The sequence below is a fragment of the Mastigoproctus giganteus genome, chromosome 6, assembly GCF_048544385.1.
Source record: "Mastigoproctus giganteus isolate SK-2022 chromosome 6, ASM4854438v1, whole genome shotgun sequence".
NCBI lineage: Eukaryota > Metazoa > Arthropoda > Arachnida > Uropygi > Thelyphonidae > Mastigoproctus > Mastigoproctus giganteus.
The window spans coordinates 17,991,260-18,008,545 of NC_143580.1; the positions used below are offsets into that span (position 1 = coordinate 17,991,260).

The following is a 17,286-nucleotide window of genomic DNA, read 5'->3' on the forward strand; positions in this document are numbered from 1 at the left end:
ACATGTATGCACAGGGGTTCAAAATGTTGTCTACATTTTTTAGAAATAAATATAACTTGGAAATTAATTTTGTGAAGAAAAAGCATGATGGATTGGATCAAAATGGAGTTGATATTTTTTAATGTGCATTTTTCTTGAATTTAGATTCAAGAAGAAGGCACACTGTTTCTTCTAACATTACTTTATTATTCTTCTTTAATATCTCCTGACCTGTATTTAACACAATGCGTCTGCTTGCTCTACCATTGCTAGAAAATGAATTAAATGAAAATATCTTTTTCATTCAAAGAGTCATTTACTATTATATCAATTTATAAATCTGCTACACATTTATGGAATCTTGTAATTTCTTTTCACTTTTACCAGATAGAAAAGAAAAATGATGGGTAGTAATTGTAATTGGTATGTTTATAACTAATAGAAAATCATTAAAAATTAATTTTTTAAATAAGTCCTCTTAAAGTGAGACAGTTTGTTGTTAATTTAGTTATGTTTTTATAGATGAAATGTTCACAGTATGAAAAGATGGAACAAACAGTTAATTCTCTTACTACTGAAAATCAGAAATTGCAGAGAGTTATGGAAACAACCTTGAAAAAGATGGAAGAAATGCAGCAAGACATGCAAGGATTGGAAACAGAAAATCAAAAACTCAATAACAATGTTGAATCACTAAAAGCATCTATTCATAAGTATCATGATCTTGAAAGAGAGTCAACTCATTTTGAAGCCGAGAACCATAAATTAGAACAAGAGAAAAGAGGATTAGAAAAAGAAAATAACAGATTAAAGCATGCTATTGAAGTAAGTTTTTAATTCTTCTTAAAGCAGATTTTTTTTTGTTACATTTAAGACAGAAAAATGTACTATTTTTTTGAATTCCATTTAAATTAATGGATGTTTCATTAGTCAGTAGTTAAACTATTTTAAGCACAGATAGAATTATTTAGTATTATTATAGTAGTATTATTTAGCAGAAGACTTCGTTAACTGCTGGAGGACACATTTATTTCTTATCTTAAGGAGCCCTTAGGACAGTGGTTCTCAAAGTTTGGGATACTGCAACCTTATAAAATGATAAATGAATTTGTGTGACTCTTGTCCCTATAAATAATGCTAGTGATTTCATTTGGGGTTAGAATTTGACAAGAAATAAATATACCACTCACTCTTAATAATTAAATTAAAATTTAATATTAAGAGTGAGTGGTTCTCAATTAGTTACTATTGTGTCTGGACAGAATTGCAGACACTTTCAAATTTAACCCTAACTTGCATATTTATTTCAACATTGGCCTGTACTTAAGTAAATCTGCAGATCTCTTACTCTTAAGTTCATTAGTGCCAATGGGTCAACAATATCACCTTTTGTGCTCTTAAAAGATATCTACTCTACGTCATGAACTTTTGCCCCTGGCAGACGTACTCTGGTCCTGTTCCACCTGGTCCTTTTTGCATAATATATTCCCTGTCTCCCTGACAGTAGAGTCACTGACAATAACTAGCTCCTGTGGGATCAACGCATTCTGCCTTGAAGTTTGCCACTGTGTTGCCTGATACACAGAAGTGAGCTCTGGCATTGAGTTGGGCAGCTGAGAGCTTGATGGGCCCCCCTCATATTAATTTCTTCTAATGCATCTACTATTAAGGGCAGTCCGCTGCTCTTGATACAGGGATTATTGAGTGGGAGCAGACAGAGAGTGGTAATCAATGGACACCACTCTTCGTGGACTAACGCTATTAGAGGATTCCTCCCCCCCCCACAGGGTTCGGTATTGGGCCCACTGTCGTTTTCTATATTTATCACTGAATTTGATGAAGACATAATGACCAGTTTGCAGATGTTACAAAGTTTTGCAGGGTGTTAATGACAGGAATGATGTGGTATGTTACTGCAACAGGATTTAGAAAAGTTAGGCAGCTGGGCTGCAAAATGGCAATTGAAGTTTAACATTAACAAATGCAAAGTACTGCATAATGGGTAGCAGTAACCCCAGAGTAACTTACCAACTGTATGGTACTATATGCAGGGTTTTGGAAAATGAAAAAGACCTGGAGGTAATTGTGCAGTCGGATATGAAGTTCTTTGAGCAATGCAGACAGGCTGCCTGGACAGTTCATGGGGTTTTGTCAATGATATACAGGAATTTTGCTAGCAGGAGTTGTTTATCCCATTTTATAAGGCAATTGTCAGACCACATCTTGAGTACTGCATACAGGCCTGGAAGCCTTATTTTAGGAAGGATGATGAGTTGCTGAAACGAGTGCAGAGAAGATCAGTGAGATTGATGAGAGTTAAAAGGGGTGCTCTTACCAAGAAAGGCTTCAGTTCTGAAAATCGTGGCATCTGGAGACTAGGCACCTGCAAGGTGTTGAAGGCTTTGAATGGATTGAACAAACTTAGTGCTTAATGGGATTCTTTTGCTCAAACTACACACGAGGGGGCACAAATTCAAGTTAAGGAAGGAAAATTGCAGAATAGCTGTGTGGAAGTTTGCCTTTAGCCAGCAGGTAGTTGAATTCTGGAAAAAATTTCCATCTGTTGTTGTGGAAGTTGATAGCTTAAATTAATTCAAGGAAGAACTAGACAAAGTATTGGAGGGAATTAATAGGGAAAATGGGAAGTGAAGGGTCGGTTCATTTTTCTTTGGCTGATGCTGTATAAGCTCACTACTTAATGCTAACTCAGTTTGGATTTCAGGTAAAGTATGTAGTTGATTGCATTTAGAAATCATTGTTATGTTCTTCTCTTGTGCATCCATTGTTATGCACAGTCATGCTTATTATGGTTTGTCCTTTAAACTTCCAGTCTGCTTGAATTTTCGAATGGCAGTTTATCCTTTAAATGAAACACTTAGTTTTTTTTGCCAATATTTTTTGTGGAATAACTTTCTTTATACTGTGTTATAATAGCACTTCTTTTTTTAACACTCGAATCCTTTTCTAGTCATGTTTATCATGAAACATAAAATTTATGTCAAACACATTCTGAGTTACAGGTATTCAATTTTATAAGTAACAGCTTTTACTCCTCAATTTATATTATTGAAAAACACTCTGGAATCATCTATAATCTTCTATAATATTGAAACAATATTCCCATTTTTTAGAATATTCTAGATTCATCTACAGTGTTCTACTATATTCAGGGATCTTCTACACCTTTTTTGGAATATTCTCGAGTGTTCTTGAAATTTCTTTAAAAAAAATTATTTTTTATTATTTTTTTTTTATACATAAAATAAAATAATTTAGTAAAATTTGGTAAACAAATTGTTCCCATTTTAATAAAACTTTAAAAATGAAGAAAATAAAATATGATTCTATGCTTAAGGCAGGAGTGTGTATGTTTCTTTTTGATGACAGTCTTATCAAAGGAAAACGAAATTACTTAAAAAAAGTACTTTTTCACAAATCAGTTAGAACATAAGAATAGCAAACTAACTATTTTAGCATTGGCAAATTAAATAAGGAAGCAAGCTTAAAAGCTTCAGAAAAAAAAAAAAACCCTTCTTACATTACCTGTCTATCCCTGCTAATATTATTCCAATTTACTTAAATTTATTCAAACTAACCATTTCCACATCACCAGATGGAAATTTGTTCCAATAATCAACTAATTTCTGTCTGAAAGCAAATTTTTGCACATTTGTTCTATGACCATCTTTCCTCATTTTAAACCTGTGCCTCCTTGTGTGTTGTCTGGGCCAGAGTAAGGATGCCATCAGTGGTTAGTTTACTTAGTCCAGTCACATCTCACAGGTACCTAGTTTCCGAGTGCTACAATTTACAGAACTGAAATATTACTTTGTAAGAGTACTCTTTTGTTTCCCCTCTTTGCACCATTCCAACAGATCCACATTCTTCCAAAAATGAGGTTTCCATACTTGAATTCAATATTCAAAATGTTTCCTTACCCATTACCTTATAAAAGCAGAAAAATTGCCTTCTCATTCTCACTGGCAAAAGTTCTGTATATTATTGACAAAAGTATTAGCTGCCCTGGCAGCTTATGGGTTTTTTTTTTTTTTTTTTTTGTAGACTGCATTTTTTTTTTTTTGTAGCATGCATACTCTGAGTTGACTATGATTCAAGCCTGTGTGACTGCTAAATATACAGTGCTGGACAAAAAAAACTGCATCACTTGTGAATTTTGCAAATAATGTGTTTTGCGCTGCATCGTGGGGTGCAGAAATGTTCGAAATGCATTTGTTAGATGGGATATATATATATATCTCTGTGAATGAAATCCAATAAAAAGATTCCACCTGATATACCTAATTGCCATAAATATCTTCCCAAAGGCTAAAATGCGAAATTAATGGAAATATGGGAATCATGACAACCAAATGTACATTTTATTACATTTACATGTACAAACTGAAATGACAAGCTAACGAAAGCAAGCTTATGTAGCATCAGCCAAAAAAAAAAAAAAAATTCACACAACCATTCCCTCTAAATGTTTGTCCAGTTCCTTCTTGAATTTATTTAAGCTATCAACTTCTACAACAGATGGAAGTTTGTTCCAGCAATTAGCCACCCGCTGGCTAAAGGCAAATTTCCACACATCTGTTCTACAACTGTCTTTCCTCAGTTTGAATTTATGCCCCCTTAGGTTTGTAATCTGAGCAGGTGGAAGAATCCCATCAGAATTCAGCTTCCTCAACCCATTCAAAGCCTCAATCAGATCACTTTGCAGGTGCCTAGTCTCCAGCTGCTAGCAAAATTTCTGTATATCATTGACAAAACCCCATGACCTGCTGCAGCCTGTCTGCATTGCTCAGAAAACTTCATATCTGACTGCACAATTACTCCCAGGTCTTTTTCATTTCCTACCACCCTAAGTGTAGTACCACAGTTGGTATGTTCTGCTGGAGTTCTGGGGTTACTTACTATCCATATGCCGTACTTTGCATTTGTCAAAGTTAAATTTCAGTTGCCACTTATCAGCCCATCTGCCCAAATTTTCTAGATCCTGTTGCAGTAGCACACTGCCATTACTGTCATTAACAACCCTGCCAACCTTTGTATCATCTGCAAACTTCGATACAAAGCCTGATATACCTTCATCAATATCATTGATAAATATACAAAACAACACTGGGCCCAACACAGAACCCTGTGGAACTCCACTAATAACATTAGTCCATGAAGAGCAGCATCCATTGATTACCACCCTCTGTCTTCTCCCACTCAACCATCCTTTTATCCATTATAGCAATTTACCCTAAATACCATTCTGCTCCAATTTGTACAGTAGTCTTCAACAGTGTCAAAAGCTTTCCTGAAATCCGTCTCAAGCTGCAATTACAGCCTTGCAAAGATCTGGCATAGGGTTAATCAACTTCTGGATACACAGTTGTCCAATTTTGTGGTACCACACCCTTATAATGCTCTCCTGCAGCTGAATCTTACTTGTTAGCTTCTTCTGAGCAATTTTAGACTACCTTATGTACCAGCAATTTTCAATAGGGTTCAAATGTGGACTGTTGCTGTGACAGTCCAACACTGTAATGCCAGCATTTCTGAGGTATGACTGAACCTTAAGGGAGAAAAAGGAGGAAAAACATTGGTGTAGGTATGTTTTAAGCCTTGTGAGACAAGAAGACAAACTCATCATTAAATCTAAATAGCATAAAACTTACCAGTTTTGTTGTGTGGCAAGGTACTGAGTTCTGTTGAAAAATGCAGTTTTGGACGTCTGTGTGGTGATCCCTAATAATGGGTTTCAGGCATTCCTCCAAGGTAGCAGTGTAGGTTTCTGCATTCACTGTTCCGTTAATAAACTTAATTCGCCCCACTCCTTTGCTTGTTATGCATTCGCAGACCATCTGACCGGCGGCTAACTTTACATTCGGTGTTTAGGATGGTATGCCTCTGATTTTTGTCTTCTGACATATCGCTTCCCATCTGAGCCATGCACGTTGAATTTAAATTCATCAGAAAAGATGACGGTGTCCCATTGCTCTTTTGTCCATGAAACATGCATTTTAGCCCAAGCATGTTGCTTCTTCTTCATTTATTGTGTCAACAAAGGCTTTTATTTGGGCCAATAGGCATGCAGACCACATTCTGAAAGCTATATTTGGATTGTTCATGCTCTTCTTTCAACACCAGAGGCCTCAAAGTCCAGTTTTAGATCAGGAACACTATCGTGGCAATTATGAAGGCATAGTCATTTCAAATATTGATCTTGGGAAGGCATAGTCACTCGCTTACGGCCTGATCCAGGTCTTCTCTTCACATCACCAGTTTTACACTTTAATTTCAGCACCCAGGATACTGTTGACTGGTAGCAGCCTATTTTATTAGCAATAGCATGCATAGAAAGCCCTTCCTGGGACAGTACAACAGCTACACTTTTTTCTTATTGTCAAGTGAACATATGGAGCCATGTTTACACCTCCACAAAACAGGATACTAATGAGCATGTATACCCTTCCAACATATTTATAGAAATGGCCGATGCAGTACCTTGCAGTTACTGTCTGATGCAATACCTTTGCTTTGTGACAAACAAAATGACTGTAATCAAACAATATCCTATACATTTCACTACAAATGTTACCTTTTTTAAGGTGATGCAATTTTTTTTGTTCACCACTGAAGCTAATGATTGTATTCATTGTCATAATAATTGATGTTAAATCCTCTGACCTCATTGTCATGCCAGAGTATAAACAAGAACATTTTTTTAATTTGGAATTTCTGCTACCCACATGCTGTATCTTGTATTTGCCAATGCAGTACTCAGACAACTTCATATCTGACTGCACAGTTACCCCGGGTCTTTTTCATTCTCCACTGCCCTGAATGTGGTACCAAATAGCTGGTATATTAGTCTGGGATTACTGGTCCCCATATGAACATTGTACAAGATTTATCTATGCCAACAGCTTCGGTGAGTTTTGCTTGTGAAAACAAAAGCAGCTCTTTAGAAGTGCTGCACAAAATATTACTTTTGTGGATATCACCTAAGTGACAAGAAGTGATGTCACAAAAAAAATGGAAAACTTTTAACCATCTAGATTGAGGATATGAATCAATATGTGCTCATTATGAGAATAAATTATGGATAAGGTACCAAGTTTACTTACATATGTAAAGCAAGAATTTGGCAAAAGTGTGAATGAAGAAGCTTTTAATGCTAGTCATGTATGGCGTGATCACTTTAAATGCAATTTCCTGTTACAAAGAACTTGACAATGAGGAAAAAAAACAAAACAAAACAAATTAAATGGCTGAAAATTGCTTCTTTCTCAAAAAAATTATGCCACAGTATTTAAGTCATTGCAGAAATAAACTAGTGCTCTTTTTTTGTTTATTTGTAGCTTACATTACATGAGGTTTATACTAAGAAGAAAAATAGTTGGCTGCTCAAGGACATAAATTATATGGGAGAACAGAAAGATACACAGACTAAGGGGGGGGATTGAGCTGCCAATTGTTTTTTTTTATTTAGTAATATTTTTATACTTTTTTAAAAGTGATAAATATGACCTTAAAGGGCATCAGTGTTTTTGTGCACATTAAATATATATATTTTTTTGTCTTTGGAACATATTTTGTGCAATACATGTTATATGCAAGTTAATATACATATGGAGGTTGATCAGCCCTGTTCATCTTTGTTCATTGTGGTTCAAGGAAAGTAAGTATGACAAACAATAAAGACAGGAATAATAACAGGAATCATACCACTTCTGGATTTTTTTCTGAGACACTAAAAACTTTATGTAAAAATAAGGTACAAAATTTAAATGTAATTCATCGAAATTCTTGACATACAGTAATACTGTGATTTGTAAAATTGACAATGCCCATTAACTGGAGAGAAAAGAATAATTATTAAATATGAACAACATGCCATTGATGTGAGACAGGAAATATGAGAACACATACATGCTCAATTTTATGGTATGCTGATATGTTTGTTTAAATTGATGGAGACCATTGCTGTGTTGTATATTTTTCAAGGCATAGTATTGTATGGTTAATTCAGGCTTTTGTAAGAAATGTTCAGGACTGCTGTTACTGTGTTTATATATCAGTAGTTAACACCTATAAACGTGTTCCTTTTGGTATTTCTTTAACTATCTCAGGTAGCAGTCCTATGGTTGTTATTGTTCTTAGTTTTATATGCTGTTTTCAGCATATTACTTTAGCATTAGCATTAGTAGAGGCATTTGATGCAAGAAAGCAAGCTTATGCATCATCAGCCAAAAAAAAAAAATAAATAAATAAAAAATAACCACTTCCACTTCACCCCTCTGTACGTTTGAAATACCTGTCCAGCTGAGCCTTAAACTTATTTAGGCTATCAACTTCCACGACAAGGGATGGAAGTCTGTTCCACCAACCAACCACCCACTGGCTAAAGGCAAATTTCCTCACGTCTATCCTACATCTGTCCTTCCTCAATTTGAATTTATGCCCTCTCAGGTGATTATTCTGAGCAAGAGGAAGAATCCCATCAGCATTGAGCATGCTCAAACCATTCAAGGCTTTATACACCTCTATCAGATCACCTCGCTGGTGCCTAGTCTCCAGACACTGTAATTTGCAAAACTTAAGCCTTTCTTCGTAAGAGCACCCTTTTGTTCCATTCACTAATCTTGTTGCCCTTCTCTGTACTCGTTCCAGCAGCTCTACAACCTTCTTGAAATGAGGCCTCCAGACCTGTATACAGTACTCTAGGTGTGGCCTGACCATTGCCTTATACAAGGGAATAATCACCTCCTTATCCCTGCTAGAAAAATTCCTATATATCATCGACAATACACCATGAGCTACTCTTGCAGCCCTTCTGCACTGCTCAGAAAACTTCATATCTGCCTGCACAACCACCCCCAGGTCCCTTTCATTCTCTACTACTGTCAGTGTAGTACCACAGAGTTGATACGTTGCTCTGGGGTTGCTGTTTCCCATATGTAGTACTTTACATTTGTCAATGTTAAACTTCATTTGCCACCTCTCAGCCCATCTGCTCAAGCCTTTCCAGATCCTGTTGCAGTAGCATAGTGTCAGTAGTGTCCTTGACAACCCTGTCAACCTTCGTATCGTCTGCAAACTTGGACATTAAGCTTGATATACCATCATCAATATCATTTATAAATACAGAAAACAATAAAGGACCCAATACTGAACCCTGAGGGACTCCACTAATAACATTAGTCCACGATGAGCAGTGTCCAATTTTTACCACTCTCTGTCTTCTCCCCCTCAACCACCCCTTTATCCATAGCAGCAATTTGCCTCCAATGCCACACTGCTCCAATTTGTGCAGCAGTCTTCCATGTGCAACAGTATCAAAAGCCTTCCTAAGATCCAAGTATATAATATCAAAGTTATTCCCTGCATCCAGGCCGACCGGGCTAGCCGAGTGGGTAAAGTACCTGCCCGGCAACCCAAAGGTCGCGGGTTCGATTCCCGCCTCGGGCTTGGATCAAAGTACTGTAAAAACCTTGGGAGGTGCAATATGGCCACAGAAGCCGATGCGCCAACAACTACCAAATCAAAAAAAAAACCCTGCATCCAGTTCTTTTGTGACTGCATCATAGTATCCAATCAAGTTGGTCAGGCAAGACTTCCCCTTAACAAAACCATGCTGTGTCTGAGCTATAACTGAAGTCTTGTCTGGATGATTCTGCAGTGCTTCTTTAACCAGTGCCTCCATTCTGGGAACAGAAGTTAAACTAACAGGTCTATAATTACTTGTGTCAGCCTTTGATCCTCCTTTGTGAATTGGGGTCACATTTGCACATCTCCAGTCCATGGGTAATTCCCGAGTCCAAGGAAGCTCTCATAATTATGGCTAAGGGTTTTCTTACTTCTTTTGCTGCCTCCTTTAATATAACTGGATAGATCCCATCCACCCCAGGTGCCTTTCTTGTGTTTATCTTCAACAATTTCTTCTCCAGTTTACTGCCAGAGTTGAATACACCTCTGGCATTCCCCTCGCTGAATAACTCCTTATGTGTGAATGTCGATGCAAAATATTCATTTAGTTTGTTAGCTACCTGAGCAGGATCATCAACAGTTGACCCATCGATATCAAGTGGACCAATCTGATTCATCCCCTTCCTTCTAGAGTTTACATAAGTAAAGAACTCTTTGCTGTTTTTCTTTGCATCCCTTGCCAAAGATTTCTCGTAATCTGCCTTCGCCTGCCTAACCTCCTTTGTAACTTGGTTACAGATCAACTTGTATCTATCATAGGCTTCTGTGTCACGTGTTAATTTGTATGTATCCCATGCATTTTTCTTCTCTGCCATATGCCTCATTAGTTCATCTGATATCCACTTAGGCCTAAACCTTGAACAATATTTCTTAGTTGGTATGTAAAGCCTAGTAGCTTCCAAGATAAGTTCTTTGAATGCTTCCCATTTTGAATTTGCTGTTGGTAACATCATCAGTTGGTCCCACTGTATAGAATTTAAATACTGTCTCAGTCCATCATAGTCACCTTTACGAAAGCAATAACCTCTCCCTTTACCCCTAATGGTAGTTACCTCTTTGAGTAAATCCCACTTCAGCACACTGTGATCACTGCCACCTAGTGGTTCATTTATCTGCAGATTCTTAATGCATGAAGGATCACTGCTGATAATCAAATCAAGAGTATTCTTCCCTCTAGTTGCTTCCCGAACATGCTGATGTAGAAAACAATCATCCAATAAATCCACAAAAGCCCTGCTAGTGTGTGAGTAACCAGCCCCCAAATTCCAGTCGATATCTGGGAAATTAAAATCCCCCATTATAAGACTCCCTGATTTACTGGCCCACTCTATTTCCCTGTACTGTTTCTTATTATACTCATCAGATTCATTAGGCCTATAGCACACTCCTACTCTCAATTTTGATCTCCCAATGCTTATGTCACACCAAACTGACTCGACACTGCACTGTCCAGCAGTGTCGAGTGGCTTCACTTCCTTGGATTTTATGTATTTCTTAACTAATAGCATAACCCCTCCTCCCTTCCTATCCTGTCTATCCTTTCTGTAGACATTGTACTCCCCAAATTCCAGTTCTGCATTCCTTATATCTGTGTGACACCACATCTCTGAAATCCCCACAATATCTGCCTTTGATGTTTTGAGCAATACCTCAAATTCATCAAATTTATTTACTAAACTCCTAGCATTGGTGTACACGCAAGTATACATGCACCTGTTCTTTTTCTTAGCTACACTAACATACCCCATGTGTTTATTTGTACCCCAATGATTCCCAGCAGTCTCTGAAATATCCTGCATCTTATTTTCCGGGCTGTGGCTCATTCCAATAGAAGCAGTGCAAGAATCACTTTCACCTCTGCCAGTGGCTACTGTTAATCTATTAGTCCTTGTATCCCCCCAATCTAGCAGTTTTCCGACCCACCTAACACTGCCTCGATAGCATCAGCAAACATTCTTGCACCCTTTCTATTTAAGTGTACCCCATCCCTGTAGAAGCAGTCTCTCCTGTTAACAAGTATAGACCAGGCTAAAAAACATTCTACCCCTTGAGCCCTGCGCAATCTTTCCAGGGCCGAATTGATCGACAGGGCTCTCATCATATACTCCCTCCTATCGTGTCTGGGTAGAATTGCAGACACTTTCAAATTGAACCCTAATTCACGGCTTTTTTTCAATAGTGACCTGTATTTGTTAAGTAATTCCGCCGGTCTCCTACTCTTAATATCATTAGTGCCAACGTGTACAACTATATCACCTTTTGTGTGCTTAAAAGATGATATCCGCTCTACGTCATCAACCTTTGCCCCTGGCAGACAGATATACCCTGGTCCTGTTCCACCTATCCTTTTTACAAAGCATGTTTCCCGTGTCCCTGACAATAGAGTCACCAACAACTACTAGTTCCTTTGGGACCAGCGCATTCTGCCTTGTGGGCTGCCGCTGTGTTGCCTGATGACCAAGTGCAAACTCTGGCATTGGTGTGGGCAGCTGAAAGCTTGATGGGCCCTCACTTTTAATCCTTTGAGGGCATCCACCCTGTCCTTCAAGCTGTCATATAGGCCCATAACGCTGAATTGTCGCCTGATTTCCTTACACTCCTTGCATCGCACACACACAATGACATCCCCCATGGCAATATTATGTCCTGTACCTGACTGCTCCACAAACAAACATCAAGCAAGTAGTGCATTTTAATAAGCTGTGATTCAGAGGGCAACTGCCCCCCTCAGTTCTCCCCTGAGCCCCAGCACTCCCATTAGCTTGAGCCTTTTGCTTTGCTGCTCTGGTCTGAGTCATGATTTCAATTTAATTTCAATAAAATTTCAATTTCAGTACAAAATTAAAAACCCTAAACTTATATCCCAACACAGTTATAACGCTATATTTATGTTTCAGTATTGAGTGTTATCTACGAAATCCCTTTATATAACTTCCGTATCAAGTTATGTATTAATTATTTATTTTTTACTAATTATTTATTTTAAATAACCCAAGTCGTTATATGTATAGTTAAAAGTACAATTTAATTGACAATGAAGTTCAACAAGATTAATTATCTGATTAATTGACAATATTATGTACTATACTATACTATATTAAGCTTATGCTATCTATTTCGAGATATTTTGTATCTCTAACAATGGTGGCAATTTACGAACGGTAAACACGTGGATTTGATACCCTTTCCGATACTAAGTAATACCTACAAAATCTCTATCTAAGTCACTTTAATCTAAGTATCGTAAGTAGGAATATAAAGCTACTCTAGAAAATAAGTTAATATGCCAATTTAAGATAATAAAACAGAAAATAAATCAGAAAAAACTTCTCTGTTCCAGGAGCGTCAAAAATGTACGTCCACACAGGCTATTCTCGTTCTCAAAAACTCATATTATGATGAATTTCTATTGTACAGAAATGGTAGAAAGATGATCTTCAGTGTAAAAATTTTTTTTCATTTGCTATTGCCAAAAGTGTATACTTGCCATTTAAAGTGTAAATTGTGTCTTCTGTGTCATAAAAATATCACTATTATAAGAGGTTACAAGATATCCTGATATTTCATAATTCTGAGAAATGGTAAGCTGACAATAGCTTATTGGTTTTGAAAAAGTTTGGATCATTGCTTGCTCCTGAGAGAAGACAATTCCAGAGACAGGCATCCATCCCTGATTATAAGAGCCATTCCCTACACAGTGTTATTTTGTAGAAGTAATACATAGCCAGGACATTGAGGATATATATGTATTCTCTGTCCATGTAACATGCTTTGATAATTTTAAATTTCTAGTCTTTTTGTGTTGAGGGTGGATGGGTATGCAAAAAAGTATTTTGGCTGAGAATATTTATATATAAGTATTTCTAAAATTTTACAGGTAAAGGACTCAACTATTGAAGAATATTCTTCTCGTATCTCTTTCCTTGAAAGAGAGAATAGACAACTTCAGAAAGATGTTGAAAATTTTAATCAGGTTGCAACACGTCTTAGAGATATTGAACGAGAGCATAAGGATCTGACTCAGCAATCAACTGTTGATAAAAAAACTCTAGGAGCATTACGGCAAGTATGTAATTTTGCTGTAATAAAGAAACTACAGAAACTATTCTTATAACTTCTGTAGTTTCTAAAAATATATTTTATACGTTTAGAATCGAAATTTATGTATTTGTTATAAAAAAATAGGAATGAAAGGACTTTCACAGATTATTAGAAAGTTGTATTTTTAAAGAATATGGACACTAACCTATATCATATAAACTCTGAATAAATATATAAAATGCATCTTCGTTGGAAAAATTAGTATCAATCATATACTATTGCCAGAAAGTGTGTACCCATTGGTGGAAAATGTATATAATATTCTCATAAGTTCTATGATCATATCTCTGGTTGTAACAGGCTACAAAATATGCACGTTGATTATTATTACGAAATGGCAAGCTCATAACAGCTTATTGACTTTGAAAATAGACAAATTATTGATTGCCATGAAGAGGGCACTTGTAATATAAGCCATTCCCTGCACATTGTCATTTTGTAGTCAGGTTCTCATGGACATACAACCTCACTCGCCATTCTTCCTTTAATTGTTGGCATGGCATCACCTAACGTAGTTGATAGCCATAACAGTACACATGTGAAGTTAGACTTCTGACTATCTTCACACATTTGTCACTGTACTACAGCATTAACTACAACAGTCACTGAGTTCAGCAGAGCTGGCCCTTATCTCACTTACAGGATAGTGTCTCCATGTGTTTTTGTGAGCATGAATGGTTTGTAGAAAATTGTACTAACTGTAATGGAAGCAGGCCTTTACTAAGCTTATTTTGGGGTGTTGATTTCAGAGAGGAACTGAGCAATTTCCAACAAGGTGTAACAATTACTTGTAACTCTGGGGATAGGCTGATGAAACAAAAACTCTGTTGCTACCAGAGTAGAGGTTAAGGAAAGGGAGGTTTAATTCTGTACCACAAAATGTCTGTGCTAATCCATATCTGAACATTATAATAATAGAATGGGGTGTGTGTGTGTGTGTGTGTGTGTGTGCGCGCGCACACGCAAGATATTTATTATTTCATTTCAAACTGTAAAGCTGAAGAAAAAAGTGTAACCATAACCTACAAAGGATGCTAACATCCCAATATATATAGCTAAGTCATATTAACTCCAATATTAACAAAGTAAACAATCAATATTACCACAATGTCGTTACTGAATAAGGTTTACATGGAAAGGCAATCCTGAATCCTGAATTTATCTAAACTATTTGGATATTAGTGTTAATTCTGCCTTTTATGTATGTGTTTGTGTGTGTGTGTGTGTATATATATATATATATATATATATATATTTTTTTTTTTTTTTTTTTGTATAATATATTGAATTATTTTGTCAATTGAATGAAATTAAAATTGAACTATTTTTTGTCTTTATTTATTTAAAAGACTCCTTTTTCCTTCCCCATCCTCAATTTAATACCTCACCTTTATACCATTTGCTTGTTCTAAATCTATTTTTTAAAATACATTGATTTCCTATCTATACAAAATTAAATCCTACACTAAATTCTACATATTTATATTAAACATATTGATATTAACCATTTTTATCCCAACTTGGTACTTATTTTTACCTAAATAAATAAATAATTTGGTCCTGGAGGTTATCACAGACATTATTCTCTCAGATATGCCAGACAAGGTGTATTTGCTACCTGGGAGTCTAAAACGCTGATGGAACTGATATTCGGATCCTTGAGGTTGTCACAGACATTCTCTCAGATATGCCAGACAAGCTGTTCTTGCTACCTGGGAGTCTAAAACGCTGATGGAACTAATATTCGGGTGACACTCAAGTCAAGTGGACCCAATTTCGGCGAAGTCCGGACGGTCTATGACAGCCAAATCCTCTGCTTGCACCTTCACGATGGTGGGACTGTTAGTAATCCTGGGCATAACCTCCATGCACAAGTACATGGTGGGTGAACCCAGGTGTGAACTAACGTAAGCAGGGGTCGAGGTGTTGGTGCCCACACCACATGGAGGAATGCCGCCCCTCTATGTTACCAGGCAGTACTAGGTGGTAGATGACTCTCATCAACCGGTGAAATACCACCACTTTGCTTATTGGAGGCTTGAAGTGGTGGAACCCATGTTTAGTCTCTAGAGCTAAGTTACCGGCCAACCCTTCCCTATCTCCTCCATCACAGTATGATTGATGATTTTTGAGGTTATGATGAATGTCGTGGCGAGATCCAATATTCCTTACACTTCGAGGGTACAGCTCTAAAACGGTGTTCGCAGGCCGGCCGCTAGATAGTACACTGGACCAAACCTATTGGTAACTCTCTAGGAGGCTTCCGGATCAGCTAGTGTATAATCTTGCTACCTCTTACTCTGCCAGATAGTGACTGGAGGGAGTCCAAGTAGTGTGTATGCAGGGAGCATTGTCGAGGCCACGTTATGTCAAGGATCTGGGTATATTCTTACCACATGTACGCCATATCCAAAAATTTCATTACTTCATACAGCATGTCCCACCCACTTTTTCTTACTATTGAATACACCATGAATTGTCAAAATAATAGAGCAAGCTTATCTGCGAAAAGATCTAAACCTCCCAAGGACTTCCTAATTCATTTCACAAATATACGTGGTCTCAATTCCAATCTCAACAATGTCCGTTTCCACTTGCAGTCTTCCAAACCTCATGTACTTTTTCTGACTGAATCTCAGTTATCAGTTGATTCAACTACTGCTCATCTCAGATGTCCAAATTATTTGCTGTATGATTCCTTTCGCCTCTTATTGGTAATTTGGTAATTTGGAATCTCATCTTTTCGATCTTCTCTTTGCTTAAAATCTCTCTACCTCATTCTGTCAAATTCATGGACTGGAGAAAGCTGACTTTCTCCAGTCCAGCTTTCCTAACAGTGAGGTAATTTTCCTTGGTGATTTTAACGTTCACAACTCCAGCTGGCTTCCGCTTTCTAGTCACACCGACCCAGCAGGTCGAGATGCTGAGGCTTTTGCAATTACTAATGACCTAGCACAGATTGTTCATTTACCTACAAGAATACCGGACAATCCTAATCATACAGCCAATACGCTTGATCTTTTTCTCACAAACAACCCTTCTAAGTACAAGGTTGAAGTGAGAGGTCCTTTAGGCACTTCAGATCACAACTTGGTGATTGTCTCTTCTCCAATGGAACCTTTATCTCATGGCTATTCCCAACCTCGTATTGTTTGGCATTACAAGAATACAAAATGGGATGACCTGCGAGACTTCTTTTCTTCTTTTCCTTGGTCTGATTACTGTTTCAAAACTTCTGATGTCAACGTTTGCTCAGATCATGTCAGTGAAATTATTCTTGCAGGAATGGAATCCTTTATCCCACACTCCACTTTAAAATCTCGTCCTTTATCTAAACCTTGGTTTTCCAATAAATGTGCTAAGGCTGTCCAAGAGAAGAATGTTGCATATCGTAATTGGCTTGTTTCTAATTCTTCAGTTTCATTTTCTGCCTACACCAAAGCTCGCAACAATTGTAAAGCAGTTATTAATCAGTCCAAACTAGAGTTTGAACAGGCTAAGAGTAGAAAACTTGCTTCTTGCCCTAATGCTAGCCGAGCATTCTGGTCTCTTGCCAAAGCTATTGGCCGCAACTTTTGCCCATCTCTGCTCCCACCTCTGTCAAACCAGATGGTTCTGTTGTCACTTCAGCCAAGGATACAGCTGACCTGCTAGCATCCCATTTTTCTTCCAGCTCATGTATTAATGATCTTGGTAAAACACCTCCCACCATTCCTAACACGC

At 37.3% G+C, this 17,286-nt stretch overlaps 1 protein-coding gene across 1 annotated transcript in view; it reads left to right on the forward strand.

Moving 5' to 3' along the window:
• The window catches only part of LOC150084017 (protein Daple-like), a 303,433-nt gene that overhangs the window by 161,055 nt on the left and 125,092 nt on the right, over positions 1-17,286 (forward strand). The window contains exons 16-17 of the mRNA XM_090375738.1: positions 502-804; positions 13,340-13,528. Coding sequence (XP_090231864.1) covers positions 502-804; positions 13,340-13,528 — 492 coding nt within the window. The remainder of the gene's footprint in view (positions 1-501; positions 805-13,339; positions 13,529-17,286) is intronic.